The sequence below is a fragment of the Triturus cristatus genome, chromosome 5_1 (assembly GCF_964204655.1).
Source record: "Triturus cristatus chromosome 5_1, aTriCri1.1, whole genome shotgun sequence".
In the NCBI taxonomy this organism is placed as follows: Eukaryota; Metazoa; Chordata; class Amphibia; order Caudata; family Salamandridae; genus Triturus; species Triturus cristatus.
In genome coordinates this window covers 160,281,176-160,297,580 of record NC_140587.1, presented here as the reverse complement: position 1 = coordinate 160,297,580, position 16,405 = coordinate 160,281,176, and the positions used below count along the sequence as shown (strand labels likewise).

Below are 16,405 nucleotides of genomic sequence, written 5' to 3'. Positions count from 1 at the left end.
CCTATGCGGATTTTGATAAGTCTCTCAGGTTGTGTGTGGTGAAATGTCTTAAGGCTTATGAAATATGATGGAGGACGTCTGCCCCTAATCTCATGCATCGTATTGCACTAGTTCAATTCAGATTGGGAATTGTCCACCACCTTGTTGCCTTCCCCAACATGAAAATTTGCCCCCCCGGATTCAACTCCTTGTCCGTGTGATAGACAGAGTAAGCAAACCACTGTGCACTTTGTTGTTTTGTGCTTTTTATTCTGGTTTTAGAAGGTATTACCTAAAACACTTCTGCTTCCATATGGTAATGGATCGCATATTGCTGCCCTAAAATACTTGTCTGAATTAAATGATGCTAGGATTTGTCTCAATGTATCACTTTTTATTATGAATGCAATTAACATACGTAAAAGCATCGCTGTTTCATTATAGGGACGACTCAACCAAGTGTTTAAATAGAGATTGTACTCCTTTTAAACATTTCTAAGTACTTTCAGACATGACCGACTTTGTTTCCCTGTTGAATATTAAGTATTACTTTGTACAATCTTTTATAACTTTCATGCTACCTATGTGTAATGCATCTAGGTTTTATCTATGTATACTTCTATATTTGTTTTAAACACACCGAATAAAGTTTTCAAAATCGAATCGATTATCTACACTATGCTAACCTTTCGAAATGATTACCTCTGCTCGGCTAACCTTTGAATTGATTACCTACACTCTGGCAACCTTTGAAATGATTGCCTACACTCTACTAACCTTTGAAATGATTAACTCTACTCTGCTAACCTTTGAAATGATTAACTACACTCTGGTAACCTTTGAAATGATTGCCTATACTCTACTAACCTTTGAAATGATTGCCTATACTCTACTAACCTTTGAAATGATTGCCTACACTCTACTAACCTTTAAAATGATTGCCTACACTCTACTGACTTTTGAAATGAATACCTACACTCTACTAACCGTTGAAATGATTACCTACACTCTATCCTTTGAAATTATTGACTTCATTCTACTTACCTTTGAAAGTATTGCCTAAATTATTGCCTATGCTCTACTAACCTTTGAAATGATTGCTGTTCTGTTTTTTTAATGTGATCGTAAGGATAGATAAAGGAGGGTTTCAATTTTGCAGTAGAGCATGAACAACATTTTGTCCACAAAAATCAGAGAAATCCACAACACAATTTGTGGCTCAATAGGAATAATGTATAAGGGATTCATGTTCCATTATTTTCCTGCATCCTTTGCTAAATTCAAGAAACAATTTATGCTTCTACGTTGTGAATGTTCTCAATAGAACAGTACAAACCATGAAGTAGGCATTCTGCATTTAATGCTCAAGTGTAATGTTGACGTAAAAGTGTATGTGGGTAATATGCAGCTTGTTTACCACGCACGCAGGAAGAAACTTGCTTTCATAATCCAGTTAGTTCATCCCAAACTTACCTAGGGAAAGAATTCTGTGAAAGAATATGGCATATTCTTAAAGGGATATAAACCCATGTATTGTCTTTCTGTAGTCAACACAGGTATCAGATAACTAATATGTTGTGACGTACATAGACTATACCCAGATTATTCTTCTGTTAGAATGAGACACAGGTGCGGCTCAAGAAAAATGTTGTCTTTGTTTATGGTAGCTTCATGGACGAGTGAAAATGTTTTGAAGCTTAAATCTAACAAAAGTGAGGTTTTTAATTAAAGAAGCATCCTCAGTTGTCTGGTCCAATGATGGGGTTCTGCCTTATCCCAGTAAAATTTTGGGATGACAAATTGAATTGCGTTGCACAGATTGAAAAACCTACTTCTTTCTGCATTTTCATTTTAGGATGTTAACAAAAATGCATCTCCTTTCGCTGTTATCCTTTCACTTCACAGCCATTCATGCAATAGTGGGCACCAGTTTAGACTATTGTAATGCACTTTATTTGACACTTACAAAGTGCTAGTTCTACAAATTACAATTTATGCAAAATGAGCCAGCAAGACCGTTGCATGGCCTTCCTCGATTGGCCCCTATCTCTCCCCATGATTGAATTTCTCCATTCCGTGTTAATAACTGCATTGTATTCAAGAGTGTCTGTATTTGGCTCAAATCTACCTCTGATCAAAGCCCTGCATATGTACACATTCTAATGATCCCTTATCATCCAGTGTACTCCCTCGCTCTGCATCTGCTTTTAGTTCCTCTCAATATTTGCAGATGTAGGGCTGATGGTCAGTCCTTCGCTGCTGCAAATATTTGTAATTCCCTACCCCTTACACTATGCCTTATCGCTGATTATCTGAATTTAGGGAAATCTTTGAGAACCTTTCTCTCACCAGACTAATTTGTCCACCACTGAATATTACAGTATTGTGCTTTACAGGCTAGGGCGCCCATTGGGTAGTCGTCCGGTTTGTAAAAATGATGATATTGTTTACAGACTCTATGACCTGGAGTTCATTTTTGATTAAGACCTGTCACACATGTGATGGCCATGTAACTATTAGCATAAGCTGGTCAGGAATATTCCTTTATCAGAACCAACAGACAATTAAAAATCAGTTATTGTTCTCCTGGAATTGAAGTACAGAAATCGATAATATACGGTTCCTCCAATGAGGTTTGTTAAGCTAAAAAAAATACAGAAAAGGTCAGTGGAGCATATTACAAGAACAAAACCAAGGGCCCGTATGCACCTCTTTTTAGAAGAACTATATCAGCTATTGGTGAAATTTTTCCTATTATTCAAGATCGTTGTATTGATCCTAACTTTTGATAGACCTAGAAAATGATTTAATTTGTTCACTAAACTGATTGTAATTCCATCCAACTACAAATGTGATCTCCCAGCATGGAAAAACCCTAATTTCCCCTCACAGTTTAGCTAAAATGAAGGATGATTAGGACATTGGTGTGTACAAACAGTAATGTTTGTGAAAATAAATATTTAGATGTGATTTAATGTGCTTACATGATATGTGACTGTTGGAAGCTGGGTTTCTGTTGCAGTAACCTCCCCAATTTCTGCCAGATGTCTGATGCACTTTGACTTGATGTACCCTGGGTCCCTGCCAGTCAGCGGCCAGAACCTGTGTTCTTTCCCAAAACTGTACCTTTGTACCCCCAATTGGCACCTCTCTGGCCACATGTAAGTCGCTTGTAAAAAGTACCATGGGTACCAAGGGCACTGTGGCCAGGGAAGGCCTCTAAGGGCTGCAGCACATATTGCGCCACCCTTTGAGGTGTACCTTAACACACACACACAATTCCATTGCAGGCTGCATGTATTGGTGCAGAGAAAAGTGAAGAGTCAACATAGCATACATACCTGTGTGTCATGCCTACAACCCACTGCCTATGGCATAGTCAGCCATCCCTCTAGCTGGGTTCACGATGCCAATGGTGAGGGTATAGGTGCATGAGCCCTGTACCCCTACGTAGTCTAAGTCCATTCTTCGACATTGTAAGTGCAGTATCGCCATATAGAGTGTATGGTCTGGGAGTTTGTCATTACCAACTCCACAGCACCATAATGACTTTACTCAATTCTGGGATCAAACTTCTCAGCACAATAAACCCAAAATGATACCAGTGTAAGATTTATTATACAATGTACTCCGAGGACACCTAGACATGCCCCCTGAAACACGACCAGCCTCTGGTGGGTTCCCTGACTGGTAAACACTAGCCAGCACCACAAGACAATTTTCTGGACCCCTGGGGTGGAAGCCTTCGCTTACTGAGCCTAAAAACAAAGCCTTTCCTGGGCAGAGGTGGTCAGACCAGGCCAGGATGAGCCATCTGTGGCAGGGGAGCTTCAAAGGCCTTGCCGCCTTTATAACGCAACCCCCAGCCTCTCCTGCTATCAGGAGCAGGCCCCTTCCTATCTCCCCTCCTTTTTGGCGGAAAGAAAGGCCGGAAAACTTAGAGCAGCCCAGAAGGTGTCCCCACCTCTGCCAACCCCACCCCTCAGGTGGGGGAGGCAAGGTGAAGTCCACTCTTCAGTGCCCGACATCTTGCAGATGGCAGACACTCTTCAATCAGGATTAGGGATTGTGCCCACTCCCCCACGTGGGGTGAGCGCACCACAGGTGTAGTCACCATAAGGTCAGTAGCCCATTGGCTACTGACCTCGAGACCCCTAAAGCACCCCTTAAATACTGTATTTAGGGGGCAGCCCTGAACCAAGAAGACAGATTCCCTCAACCTACGAAGAAGAAGGACGAAAGAAGACGCCCAGCAGAGGAGACTGCAGAGAACAACTGACTTGGCCCCAGCCCTACCGGCCCGTCTGCAGTTTCCAGAGATCCTGTGCCAAAAGTCGCCTTGTCCTGCAGCCAGCGACCTCCAGAACCCCTGGGAGGACTGATTACCCTCCACAAAGACCGGATCTCCTGTAAACAGCAGCTCCATTAAAAACAAACAGCCAAGAAAGACTCAGAGCCTGCTGAGGACAAAGAAACCCACGCTGGGAACCACTACTGCACCCGATGCCTACCGCCCGAGTCCGAGTGGTCCACCGATCCCAGCGAGGTCACGCAGCACTCCAGAGTCCAAGTCCACCGTGGGTTGACCCCTCCAGGACTCCCCGACGTTGCCTGCAGCCTGCACAGAGACCCCCCCCCCCCAACCTCAAGTGACCCGATAAGGGGAAATACAACCTCAAAAGACACCCCTGCATCCAGTCGCCCTGCACCCTGTAGAAGAGAACCTGAGCCTTCCAACTTACCTGCCTAGCTGTTGGTTCCTCCCGGACATCTTCCTGGACCGAGCCTGCAGCCAAAAACCAAAACCACCAATCCTCATTGAAAACAATAGGGGCACCCTACGCTAAAACAGCCCCCTGCACCAGTCCGCCCCTATGCCGCGGTGGGTGCAGCTTGTGTGCTAACTCAGATCCCCCTTTGCCCTGAGCTTAAGTCCAGGAGCTTTGCTCCCACAACCCTGTGGCCTGCTCGTGAGCAGCCACCAACCGGAGGTCCCCTATCCCCCATTGGATAACATTGGGCCACAGGACTCTGCACCCGGCCGCCCTAGTGCCGCTGTGGGTGCGTTGAGAGTGCATCCTCGACCCTAGGGGAACCATGATTCTAACCCCAGAATGCGAACTCCTAACCTAAGTACTTACCGTTCAGTCGATAACATTGTTTTCTTCCACAGGACTGCATTGAACTGCTTTCTTGTGAAAATTGTTCTAAGAAGTAATATAACAGTAATTTCAACTGTATTCGAAGTATTTACAAACCTGTAACAAAGTCATTTTCATTCAGATTGCTTGTATTGTTCAACTTGCCTTGAAAAGTACCATTTACACTTACTTGTGTCAGGCTTTTTTTTGTTTGAATTGTTTATTAAAGGTTTTAGTTCTTTTGTATACATGTAGAGAAACAATATAACAACGTTGATAGCATTTTACAGAACCAGTAGGTAACCATAAAGTCAAGATAAGAAATCAATAGCATAGCGGCATGATCACATCAATGAACATAAACAACAACAATAATAGCTGTCAACATATCCCGTCAGCCATAGCATCTGCACCTTCCATCCATAAAGCCGTACTAACACATTATGGTGCATCATAACTGCAATTATGCGCCATGCAACAAAGTACATGATCACATTTCGTGTGGCTTCACTCCACCACATCACATGAATTTGAGTGTAAAAAAAAATAAAAAATCAAACATTTTAATGAAAACACCAAACATGGGAAACTCTTTCGGGGAAAGGAGTGGAAAGGAAAGCAGGACCCATGGCAAGGGAGGGAATGAAACCAAAGTCCCCGGCACTGGAAGATAAAGTCCTATCAACTACCCATGAGTGCACAAACTACTGAGAGCAATGATCATCCATTAGAGGGAAGAGGGGTCTCAATCCACATATCAATGCATCATTCAGAACAGGGGCCTGCTCAGATCAGCCTTACTAATCACCAGGAAGGGAAATATCCAGTGGAACATCCGGCTCCAACAGCCCCTGTAGCGCACACAGCATAGCACTCCATTCAGTGGAGATAGGGAATTTCTTACTTGTGCCAGGCTTGCTTGGTTCTAGGAATTAAATATAACTAAATGATACTTTTTATACAAACAAATTGGTCTGAGTTCAGTCTTTGAGTGTGTGATAAAATGTCTTGATTGAGTGTGTACAATAAATGCCAAACACTACCCTCTGATAAAGCCTTACTGCCGCCCACACTACCACAAAGAGAGTAGGGTATTATCTACTTTTACCTCTTCCTGCCTTTGGGGTTCCACTGGACTCTGTGCACACTATACCTTACTTTGGTATAGTATATACAGAGCCGGCTTCCTACAGTGACATAAAGGCACATTGGGATTGTTAAATTCCAAATGAAGTAGATTTAGTATGTCTTTAAAGGTATCCCTCTTTTTTTCCAAACCTGTAGTGTGCAGCATTAAAAGTAGTTGTTTTCTACTGCCTTTGAACCATAAAATTGCTTTGCGATGAAATAAAAAAAGAAGTTGGTTAACTCTGTGATTGTGCATCACAATGTTCTGTGTGCGTTAATCCGGTGTTACACAGTGAAGCAGTACAGGTAACCATTAAACATTTGTTTCTCATAGGATGAAGAGAAAGGGTTCACAGACGGCTCATGGCAAGGGAAGCAATATTTTTCCTGCCCTCCAAAAAGAGGCTTATTTGTCAAGCTGCAGGCGTGCCAACCAGACATGCGCTTCCATTCCAGCCAAGGTGTCCTGCCGAAGCCACTGGAGGCGGATGTATTTAGTGAGTCCTGTAATTTTGTGACGTACATGGTTGTAGCCAAGGTACCTGCTAGTTCATGAACTGAACCATTTGAGTGGACTGAGCCTTCCATTCTGATTCCTTGTTGGCCTGATTTACTCTCATGTAAAATTCACCTTTATGTATAGGTAAATAGGCAAAGCTGTTCTCAACCCAACAAGGCAATCCAGCGCCTGGATACCCTCACGGGTCATGAGCCGTTCATTATAAGTCCTTTTTGATTGCTTGGTTGTTATAATTATTGTAGACTCCTACACAATATCACCTAGTGTTAGCCACACAGCGCCTGACTCTCAAAGATTTTGCTATGAGTAGTACTGTCTTTGTAGTACTCCTGGTTTACTCCTGCTTTCCATGAGTAAGCCGGATTTTATCTGGTTTATGCCTGGAATGAGCCAGTAATATAACAAGATCACAGCAAAACATTTCAGAATTACGCCCACACAGGTGTTTTTTTTAGATCCAAGCTCAACTTCGATGCACAAAAAAATATATAGGGGCGATTCGCAGAATAAAGATCTGCAGGTTTTTAGACTCGCTGATGGCACTTTAGACGGAAGTTTATGGTATGGGTGAAAACTGGGGTGTCAGCTGGCTTGGCACTGTAGTTACAAACAATTTGCATGGCCATTACCACACTAAAAACACAGGTAAATGTTGGTGTAAGTGCGTTTTCTGGTCAGGAAAGAGAAGGAACTCCCTTGAATTTCACAGTGCTGTTGAGCAAGGCATTACTCTACGAGAAAAGAAAAGATTTACGTGGGGGGAAAAAACAGCTATTAAATTCTAGTGATAATTTCCATCTATGTGGATAGTAACTGGGAGTAATCATAAGGAGACATGAGTTCACATTGAAATCTGTCATTTGGGAATATGTTTAACACTGGTTCTGTGGATTTATCTTACCCCATAAATTCACAGATCCACTTAATTCTTAGACGAAAGTCTCTGAGCTGCAAATTCATCATTTTTTTTAATGGTTTTATGAATCTTTCCCTAAATTCCTTGCCTTTTCTTCTATTGAAATTTTCATTGCTGCCCACAATTGTCCAAAAAGATCCACAAAAATGATGGAGGTTGGAAGCATGTTTTTAGAAATAAAAGAATGTTTGGTGAGAAGCTGAAAACATTAGCTAATCGGCTCTTTCAGGCCTGATTCAAAGAGGTATGTAAGAGTATGTAAAAGAACTCCAGTAGTACTACTTCCCATCCATGCAAAAGAATTATTGGATCAGGCTACTGCCTTTCGACCAATAATCGACTACTGCTACAGGAGCCTCTTTGAGTAAAGGTGTGTCAAGCATTTATCATAGATATGTTATTGGTATTGTTAAATGCCATGTTTGTGTGGTTGTATGTGATGTCATAGAAATGGTTTCATGGAATGCCAGTTCTGAGCAATCATTTCGCTAAGGTGTTTAATAGAAATCTAAATTATATTTTCCTTTTGGTGGAAACCAAGTCATAGAATGCCATTTTTGGTGAATTTGACTTAACAGATTATATTTTAATGTGCAAATGCCAATTATTTTGAACATGTGTTCTTTTTCTGTAAGCTTAGCAAAGTTCCTGTTTCCTATCATCCACTACTCGTCCTCCTGCCCTGTCGCTCGGTGACGCCTCACGTTTTAAAAGGTTTAAGTTTGTTTCAGTTGCCTCCATTTCCCCTTTCCTCTTACTATTATTTCTTTCCAAGCTACCATTCCATTTTCCTCTCTGTTCTTTTCTTTCTTTTTGCGATGAACAGCCTATCAAACCCCCATTATTTCTCTCATTCCTTAAATAAGTTTACATTTTTCTCCAATCCCATAATGTTACCTTTTTCTACTTTGTCTTGTGGAGAGGCCCTTCCGTACACTCATTCCTCCTCTTAACTCTTTGCCTACACTGTCTTCCTCTACTTTTGTGTTCCAGATTAATATTAAATCTGTGACCAGTAAGAGGGGTTCAATGTAGAGTCAACTTATTCCCTTTTTCAAAAGATTTTCGATTCTTCAGTAAATAATTTAGTAAATTAACATTTCTCATTGTTCTTGGGTTTTTTTCCGTAATTTTTTCTATTATTTTAGACTAAATTGGATGTCTATTAATTATTTTTTCCATTAAAAACTTTTCAATGATCTAGTTTCTCAGGATTAGGTTTATATTATTTTATTTATTTACATACTACAATTTTGGGCATGTTTTTCAGAGTGGACAAATTGCATGGATAGTGCTTGTACATGGCAGCACTTAGTAGCTAAAATGTCCTTTGAAGAAGGTCATGTACCCAACCCCAGTCAAAGAAGCAGAAAATGGATGTTAGGCATTCACAAGCACCGCTGATAGACTGTTGAGTGCGGATAAATTAATTGAGAACAAAATAAATCAACATTTAAAGGAGCACGAAAATAATTTGAAAGGCTTGAGGGTGCCCCCAGTAGATAAACAAGGAGTGGGGCACCTTGAAAGGAGATCCGAAACATAATTTAGGGAAATGTCAGAGACCCAAGTCTGTTTACATGCTTACATGGGAAGAGACAAACCAAGGGGCATTGCCTGCCTGGTTAGCCATAGATAATGTGCCTTAAAAGTATGCCACGTAACTGATTTCTAAAGTATACTCTAGACTATACTGCTTGCAGTAACACTTTAAAACTAAGAGTGCCAATTCAAATTAAGTTTAGATCCAATATTGTAAAGTGCAATAAAAAGAGTTTAAAAATAACAATTAAAAAAAAAGAGCAACTTCAGAGGGTATCAAAAGCCATGGCATGGAGCTGACCTGGCTGGACATGCCACGCTGAGGCTCCAGTGGGGCCCTATGTAATCTACCCCATACCACAGGTATTTTGGCAGTGCTAAAGACCCGAACTACCTGAATTGAGGACCCCAGCTGAGAAGTGAGAGGGAGAAGTTGAACTTCAGTTTGCTGGAACCTGGAATAACTCAAGATCCCAATGCTTCCCTGTCCGACGAGCATCCAAGATGACGACTGCACTCACCTGACATGCTCACGTCTGTGAGGAAAACAGTTGAGTACAAATGAGGCAAAGCACCATTGAAAAGATGTGGGAAGGCCCTGCCGAGCGTCAATTTGAAGAAAGACTGAGAAAAAAGATCAACCTGATCTAGAGGATCCTACCGAGTGGGTTGTCCCATGAAACACTACCCAGTCGAGTTCCCTCTGAGAGTGCCAGTGAAAAAAAGACTGCTGATGAGTGGTAAATGGTAGGAGTAAGGAGGGTCCACTGGCAACGTTGCAGGGAAAGGAATTTTCCATTGAGTGCTGCTTTCTGCGTAGACCACAGCATCATTGAAGGGCCGCACACACTGTCCATTGCCATACTAGAACCCTCTCAGGTGAGCGCTCAAACACTTGAGGGACATCACCATTTGTTTGTCCTTACTTGGATGGAGTCTCCTGCCAGCGGCTTTTTGCTTCCCCCAAGGGGTATCTGTATTCCAGAGTGCACCGCTTACGTCTAAGCAAAAACAGAGGACCATTGTTCTGGACTTCCTGAGGCCTGGCAGGCCTCCAGGCAAATTTGCTCCTTTGGCCTTTTTAAAAGGCTGACACCCACTGCCTTGTATGCCCATTATCCCACCTCCAGGAAGCAGTTGGCAAAAGCTATAGACCAGCAGTTATTTGTCATCCTGCTGAGTACTGACCTTGTGCACATGTACTTCCAGTTCATAAGCTCCGGGAGAGTAGAATAATTCTTTACTCCAAAGGAGCACACCCAAAAGAGGGTGGCCAGCTTCTTCTCTTTCCCCCTCCTCTTAGACTGTGGGGGACCCGACGATAACTCCCCAGGATCCAGCATGACTGCTAATCTCTGCAACTATGACATTGACTAAGGAGGCCCTCCTATCTAACCTCCAGCTCTTCAAATTTGAACTATGAGAGGAAATCAAATCAGGTCTGTTGAACCTGAATGCAGACCTTGGTGCGAAAATTCCTATTCTACAGTCTGATATCGACTCAGTGGGCTTAAGAGCAATAGATGTTGAAATCAGGATCGAGTGCCATAAACCAAGGCCTTACTGAAGAAAAAGTTATCCGCCTTAGAAGCGCAGTCTGATACTTTTCTAAGATGCAAAGACTTGGTATTCTCCTAGGGTGGGATGAGTAAGAAACAGAGGGGGCAAATTTAGAGAGATGAGTCGTTGGGCTTGTTTCCAAACTGGTCACCTGGGGGATTGACTGGAGAGAGCCCACGTAGTTGGACAGCAGAGACCTGAGGATGCAGGAGAGGCCAAGAGACATCCTAATCAAGTTCCACTGTTTTAAAGTCAAACAAAAGGTTCTCCAAGCTGCATGAGGCAAAGACTCTTCTTTCAGGGCTTTGACTGCACCTTATTATAGGACATCTTCCCACCTACTCTACAGAGGCAAAGCAATTCAGGTTCCACACTGAAAGCTGCACAGTGAACACACCTGATACTGATGGATGTACACCTTTGCCATCACCCACTACAACATCTGATGCCTGGTTGAAAAAGCCAGAAAGAAGTTGATATATGCTGTTTTAGTTGCACTTGATGCAGAAAACTCTTTTGAACAGGTGGAATCGTGTTTCCTCCTCAGAGTAGTATAAACAATGAGATTTGGGTCGAGCGTCATCTTGATGGCCATGGCAGGTGCCTTCCTCTAGGATATCCTTGAACATTACATTGATGCACCCCTTGACATTGGGACTCGGTACATGTCTAGGATGCCCATTCTTCACATTGCTTTTTGCCCTTAGCATTGAACCCTTTGCAGCCAACATTGGGCAAATATATCTATTGAAGGAATCTGATTGGACCAAGAGCTACATAAAATCATGCTTTTAGCAGACAATATTTTTCTAACCTTGGCATGTCTGACCATATCTATCCTTCAACTGCATTCCCAACTACTTGCCTTTGAAAAGGTTGCAGAATTTAAGATAAACCAGTCAAAATTGATGGTCCTGCCCTAGGGAACAGAAGTCCCGATTTCCCCTTCCATTGGGTAATCCGAGCTATCAGATAGCTAGGGGTCAGTAACACTCCAAACCCATCTGCCTTAATAGAGTCAATTATATACTTCTCCAGACCGCCTTCGACAATGTCTTTTGAAGGTGTTTGCCCATTTCCTCCTTTGGCTGGGTAGGGTACACACTATCAAGATGAACGTTTTACCCAGAGTACTGCATCTCTTTCAAGCCCTCAAATTGACCGCTGGATTAAACTTCCCCTCACTATGGCTGGATGAATGACCATCATTAAAATTGTCATACTGTCCCGTTTCTTATACCTTTTCTTAAACATTCCTATTCCATTATCTCAGACCTTTTTTCAATCCTTACGCAGTTTACTTTTGCACCTTGTATGGGACGGGTGTCACCCACTGTTGGTTGGGACACTCTTATTCTACCTAACGAACATGGTGGATTTGGGGTTCCAGATCTCTACTTGTATTACCTTGTCTCCCAGTGCCAGAACCACTATCATTGGTACCACTGGAATGCATGTATGCCCTATCTGAGACTGGAGCAAGATCAATTAGGTGTTCTCTCACACTTCTTAATCTTGCCGAAGGGCATCCCGCTAGATACTAACGACATTCAAACCGTATCTGCGACTTGTTGGGCATGGCGTAGACTGCGACAAGCATTATATGGGGGCCCCTTCAATTAGCTTGCCCTTCCACTTCATGACAATCCTTGGCTCCCGCTTACCCCGTAAAAATTGGTACAACGCACACTTCACCATCACAACCTATTCACTTTTAAAGACTTCTTCCCAGATGCCCATGTTATATATTCAACTGCAGACCCCTGCTTGCATGATTTACCCTTTATGGATCATTTTATTATTCGGAGACTCCATAATACTTTACGGTCCCTGCTCCCTTCTTACACATTGTCCCCAGAAGATTTCGCTCCTTTGACGCGTGTAGTGTCTGAAGGCGATGGTGACCGCATGATCTCACAACTGTACCATTTGTGCATCTCCATAAAACCTGACACTACCACTTGTTTGTGGGGGATGTGGGTGTAAGAACTGGGAACCCCTCTCACAGGTACAATATGGTCATGCTGCTTCTCACAGATTCAACGTATCTCGACTAACCACAGATACAAATTATTACATTTTAAATGTATTCACCATATCTATCTCTCATCCTCCAACATAGCTAAATTTGATCCTACTAGGTCTGACCTTTGTTTTAAATGCCATGCCCCAGGGGAAGATTTTGCACACTTAACATGGACTTGTCCAGTGATACATGCATTTTGGACCTCTGTCTTTACGCATGTCACTGCTATGACAGATATAATCACATAGAAGGAAGGTCAGGGCAAATAAATCCTGCACTAGTCGTTATCGTGTAATGTGGCTACAGTTATGATGAAAGCTAGGTGCAATGAGCCTGGGATGTGATCGCCATATGTCCCAAGAAACTGGTATACAAACCACTGAAACAAATTAAGCACAAATAGCCCTGCACTCAAAACAACAAAAATGTTATTAGAGAAGGTAAATTATTGTCCCTAACCAAACAGCAAGAAGTGAGTTGGCGTCTTCCCAAATGAAAAGAACGGTGGTCGTTTTGATTGAAGAAAACAGTTCCTTTTATTCTTTAATCCATAGAAAATTTCTTAAAACACAGCACACAATGGACAAGACTGCCGACGCTTTTTGTCCTCCTAAGGACTTCATCTTCAGGGCTGAAATATATACAAGTAGAAGACTATTTATAATATGTAGACCAATACAAGACATAAAATAAAATTGAACCAGACAAAGCATTACTTGTGATACATGTAAAAGATTTCATATCTTACAATTTATAGTAGCAAACATTAACAATTTAAAACTCCTGGGAAGACAATCAGTTTGACGGTTAGATATAATAAAGAAACAAAAAGGGAGGAAAGAGCAAGAACAGTGACAAACCCATTTGTTGTACAATCCAAAGAAAAACAAATAAGATCAGACTCCAAGAATTTCCAATACAATATCAATATCCTGTATCAAGAACATTAGGTCCATAAGAAGAAAAGAGAAGAAATTAGACTACAGCAAGTTAATATCATGAAATCAAGAGTCAAGCACCAAAAAGTGAGAAATGGCACAAGAAACTCAGAACCCGAGGAATATTTGAAAGCGCTATTTGATCATTCTAGCGTACCTTAATAAATCAATGATATGTGTCTGAAGTTCTTTGAAGTATAGCACTCATATGAGTAGTCAGATTGATACTATGACACGTAAATCTGTAAAGAAATAGAACACACATTTCCCTTCAGTGACAATCTAGACACATGATTCTGTCATGATTCTGTCTCCAGTGCAATCCTCACAAATATTATTCATCAATAGTCTAAGGGGCAATATCAGCAATTTTATTTTAAGGGCCATGATGCAATCTTGCTAAGTCTTCAGGTGTAAAGGGACAATGAATATATATTTGCTTATATACTTAAAACTTAATGTATCTTTGAATAAAAACACCTTTATACTGATGGTAAATGAGAAGACAATCCTTATTAAAGTCAATTATCGAAATGCATAGCACTCATGGCATAATACGGATTTAAGCTAATCCAGGGACGCTGTCTTGAAGTGTGAATAGATAAATATAAGGAAAACGCATCCAAATTTATCATAACGATGCGAAAAAAAGGTCCAAGTTATGTTGTACTGTGGACAAAATGCCCAAGATTGCCTATCGACAAGGACCTATTTTGAGTGGCAGATCGACAAGTTTTATGGTTTAAATCTGTTTATTGGTTTTACTCAAACATATAAAACGAAGCCCACAACTCCGTAGGCACAATACCAGTGAGACAACCAGGTTGTCTGTCATATCGATACTAAAGGCGATAAGCGTGGAGCGGGCCCTCAAAATTATAAAAGAAGGAAACCACATAAAACCATACAAACACCCAACAATACCCCCCCTCCCTCCACCCATTCCCTCGTCCACTGTAACAGAAGGGATAAGGCTATTATCTAGTGGTCAATGCGGTCGTTTGCGGCGGGTCTGGGGAGTGGCATCCGGAATTTGTGTGTCTGCTATGCGCACCAATCGAAGATAACGGGGGCAGGTCAACTCACGGAATTCGGACACCAGTAGGGTTAGAAAGGGCCTCCATAGCTCTGGGAATTCGGGCCCTCTACCAGCTAGAGTGAGTCTCCATGCCGAGTCTCTGGAGCCATCCGGAGAACGTTGGGAGCTGAGCAGAACGCCAGTGTAACAGTATATTTTGTGTCGCTGCGCCTAAGGCAATAGCAATCAACCGGCCCCTCCGGGACTTGAGTGGGTATGTCAGCGAATTGGGTAAGCCCAGCAGGACATAAGCAGGAAATCGCGGGAGCTGCGTCTCTAGGTGGAGGTCTATTTCGTCCAAGACTTGGGACCAGTATGGCTGTATGCAAGTACAACTCCAGAGAACATGCTCCAGAGTGCCCACCTCTCCGCACCCCCTCCAACACAATTCACTCCGGCGAGAGTCAAAGCGATGCAAGCGCTCCGGCAATTTTAGTCATGGTCTCCGTAAGTCCCATGTGGTAGGCCGAGTGCCGTGCTCTATGATAGATGCCCTCCCACTCTTTATGACTGAGGGATCTGCCTAGGTCCCTCTCCCAATGAGCCCTACCTGCATTGTATGTGTGTGTGGTAGTGTCTAAAAGCATTTTGTAGAGGTCAGAGATTATTTTCTTATCAGACGTGCGTGTTACCAGCCATTTTTCATAAGGGGTCAGCAGGCGCTGTGCCTGAGGCCTAACCTGTGGATGGAGTGCCCAGTGTCTGACTTGCAAATAGGCCAAACGCTCTGATTCCGGGAGGCCGTAGTGTTCCTTAAGCTGCGGGAATGTAATGATGCCATCAAAATCGAAAAGATGACCCAAAATGACCTACAGGAGGAGGAGCGCCAGGCGCGGAAGGTCCGAGCGTCCGCACCGGGTTGAAACTCTGGGTTATCAAATATTGGAGTAAGAGGTGACGGAAAGGAAGTCAACCGGTGGGTAATGTTAGTGCGATCCCAGGAGTCCAAAACAGTGCTTGTGATGTGAGAGGCATAGAGAGTGGGGGGTCTATGTCGTTTATGAAGGAAGGGAATGCCCTATAGTGGCATAGCTGCCACCGCTTGGTCCTGGAACAACCAGTGCTTCTCCGATTCCAGTTGGTGCCATTCCACTAAATACCTAAGCTGGGAGGCATGAAAGTATAGCTGAAGGTCAGGGAGCCCTACCCCACCCCTATCCGGCGGGAGAGCCGCTACCGCGTGTCGGAAACGGGGCTTACGGCCGTGCCAGATAAAGCGCGCTAGATCTGCCTGAGTCTGTTGGATCCACCCCGACGGGGGGCGAAGGGGAAGGGTCTGGAAGAGGTACAAGATCTGCGGAAGCACTGTCATTTTAGTGGCCGCGATCCTACCGAACCAGGAGATCGTGCAGATTTTCCATCTGTTCAATTCTTTGCGGATGTGGGAGAGACGGCTAGAGTAGTTTATGTCCACCGTGGCCTGGAGGGTTGGGGCTAATTGAATACCTAAGTAGGGGATCGAAGCAGATGCCCTGCTCATGGTATGCTCCTCCTGAATATGAGCCAGAGTAGACGGGGAGAGTGAGATATTGAACGCTATGGATTTGTCCAGATTAATTTTAAACCCCGACCCTGAC

The 16,405-nt window shown here is 42.9% G+C and overlaps 1 protein-coding gene across 6 annotated transcripts in view; it reads left to right on the top strand.

The window, feature by feature from the left end:
• LOC146830504 (ubiquitin carboxyl-terminal hydrolase CYLD-like) overlaps positions 1 to 16,405 on the top strand; it is a 493,223-nt gene that overhangs the window by 350,955 nt on the left and 125,863 nt on the right. For all 6 annotated transcript variants that reach the window (XM_085604702.1, XM_085604701.1, XM_085604700.1 and 3 more), the window contains one exon: positions 6,583 to 6,745. In XM_085604702.1, coding sequence (XP_085460828.1) covers positions 6,583 to 6,745 — 163 coding nt within the window. The remainder of the gene's footprint in view (positions 1 to 6,582; positions 6,746 to 16,405) is intronic.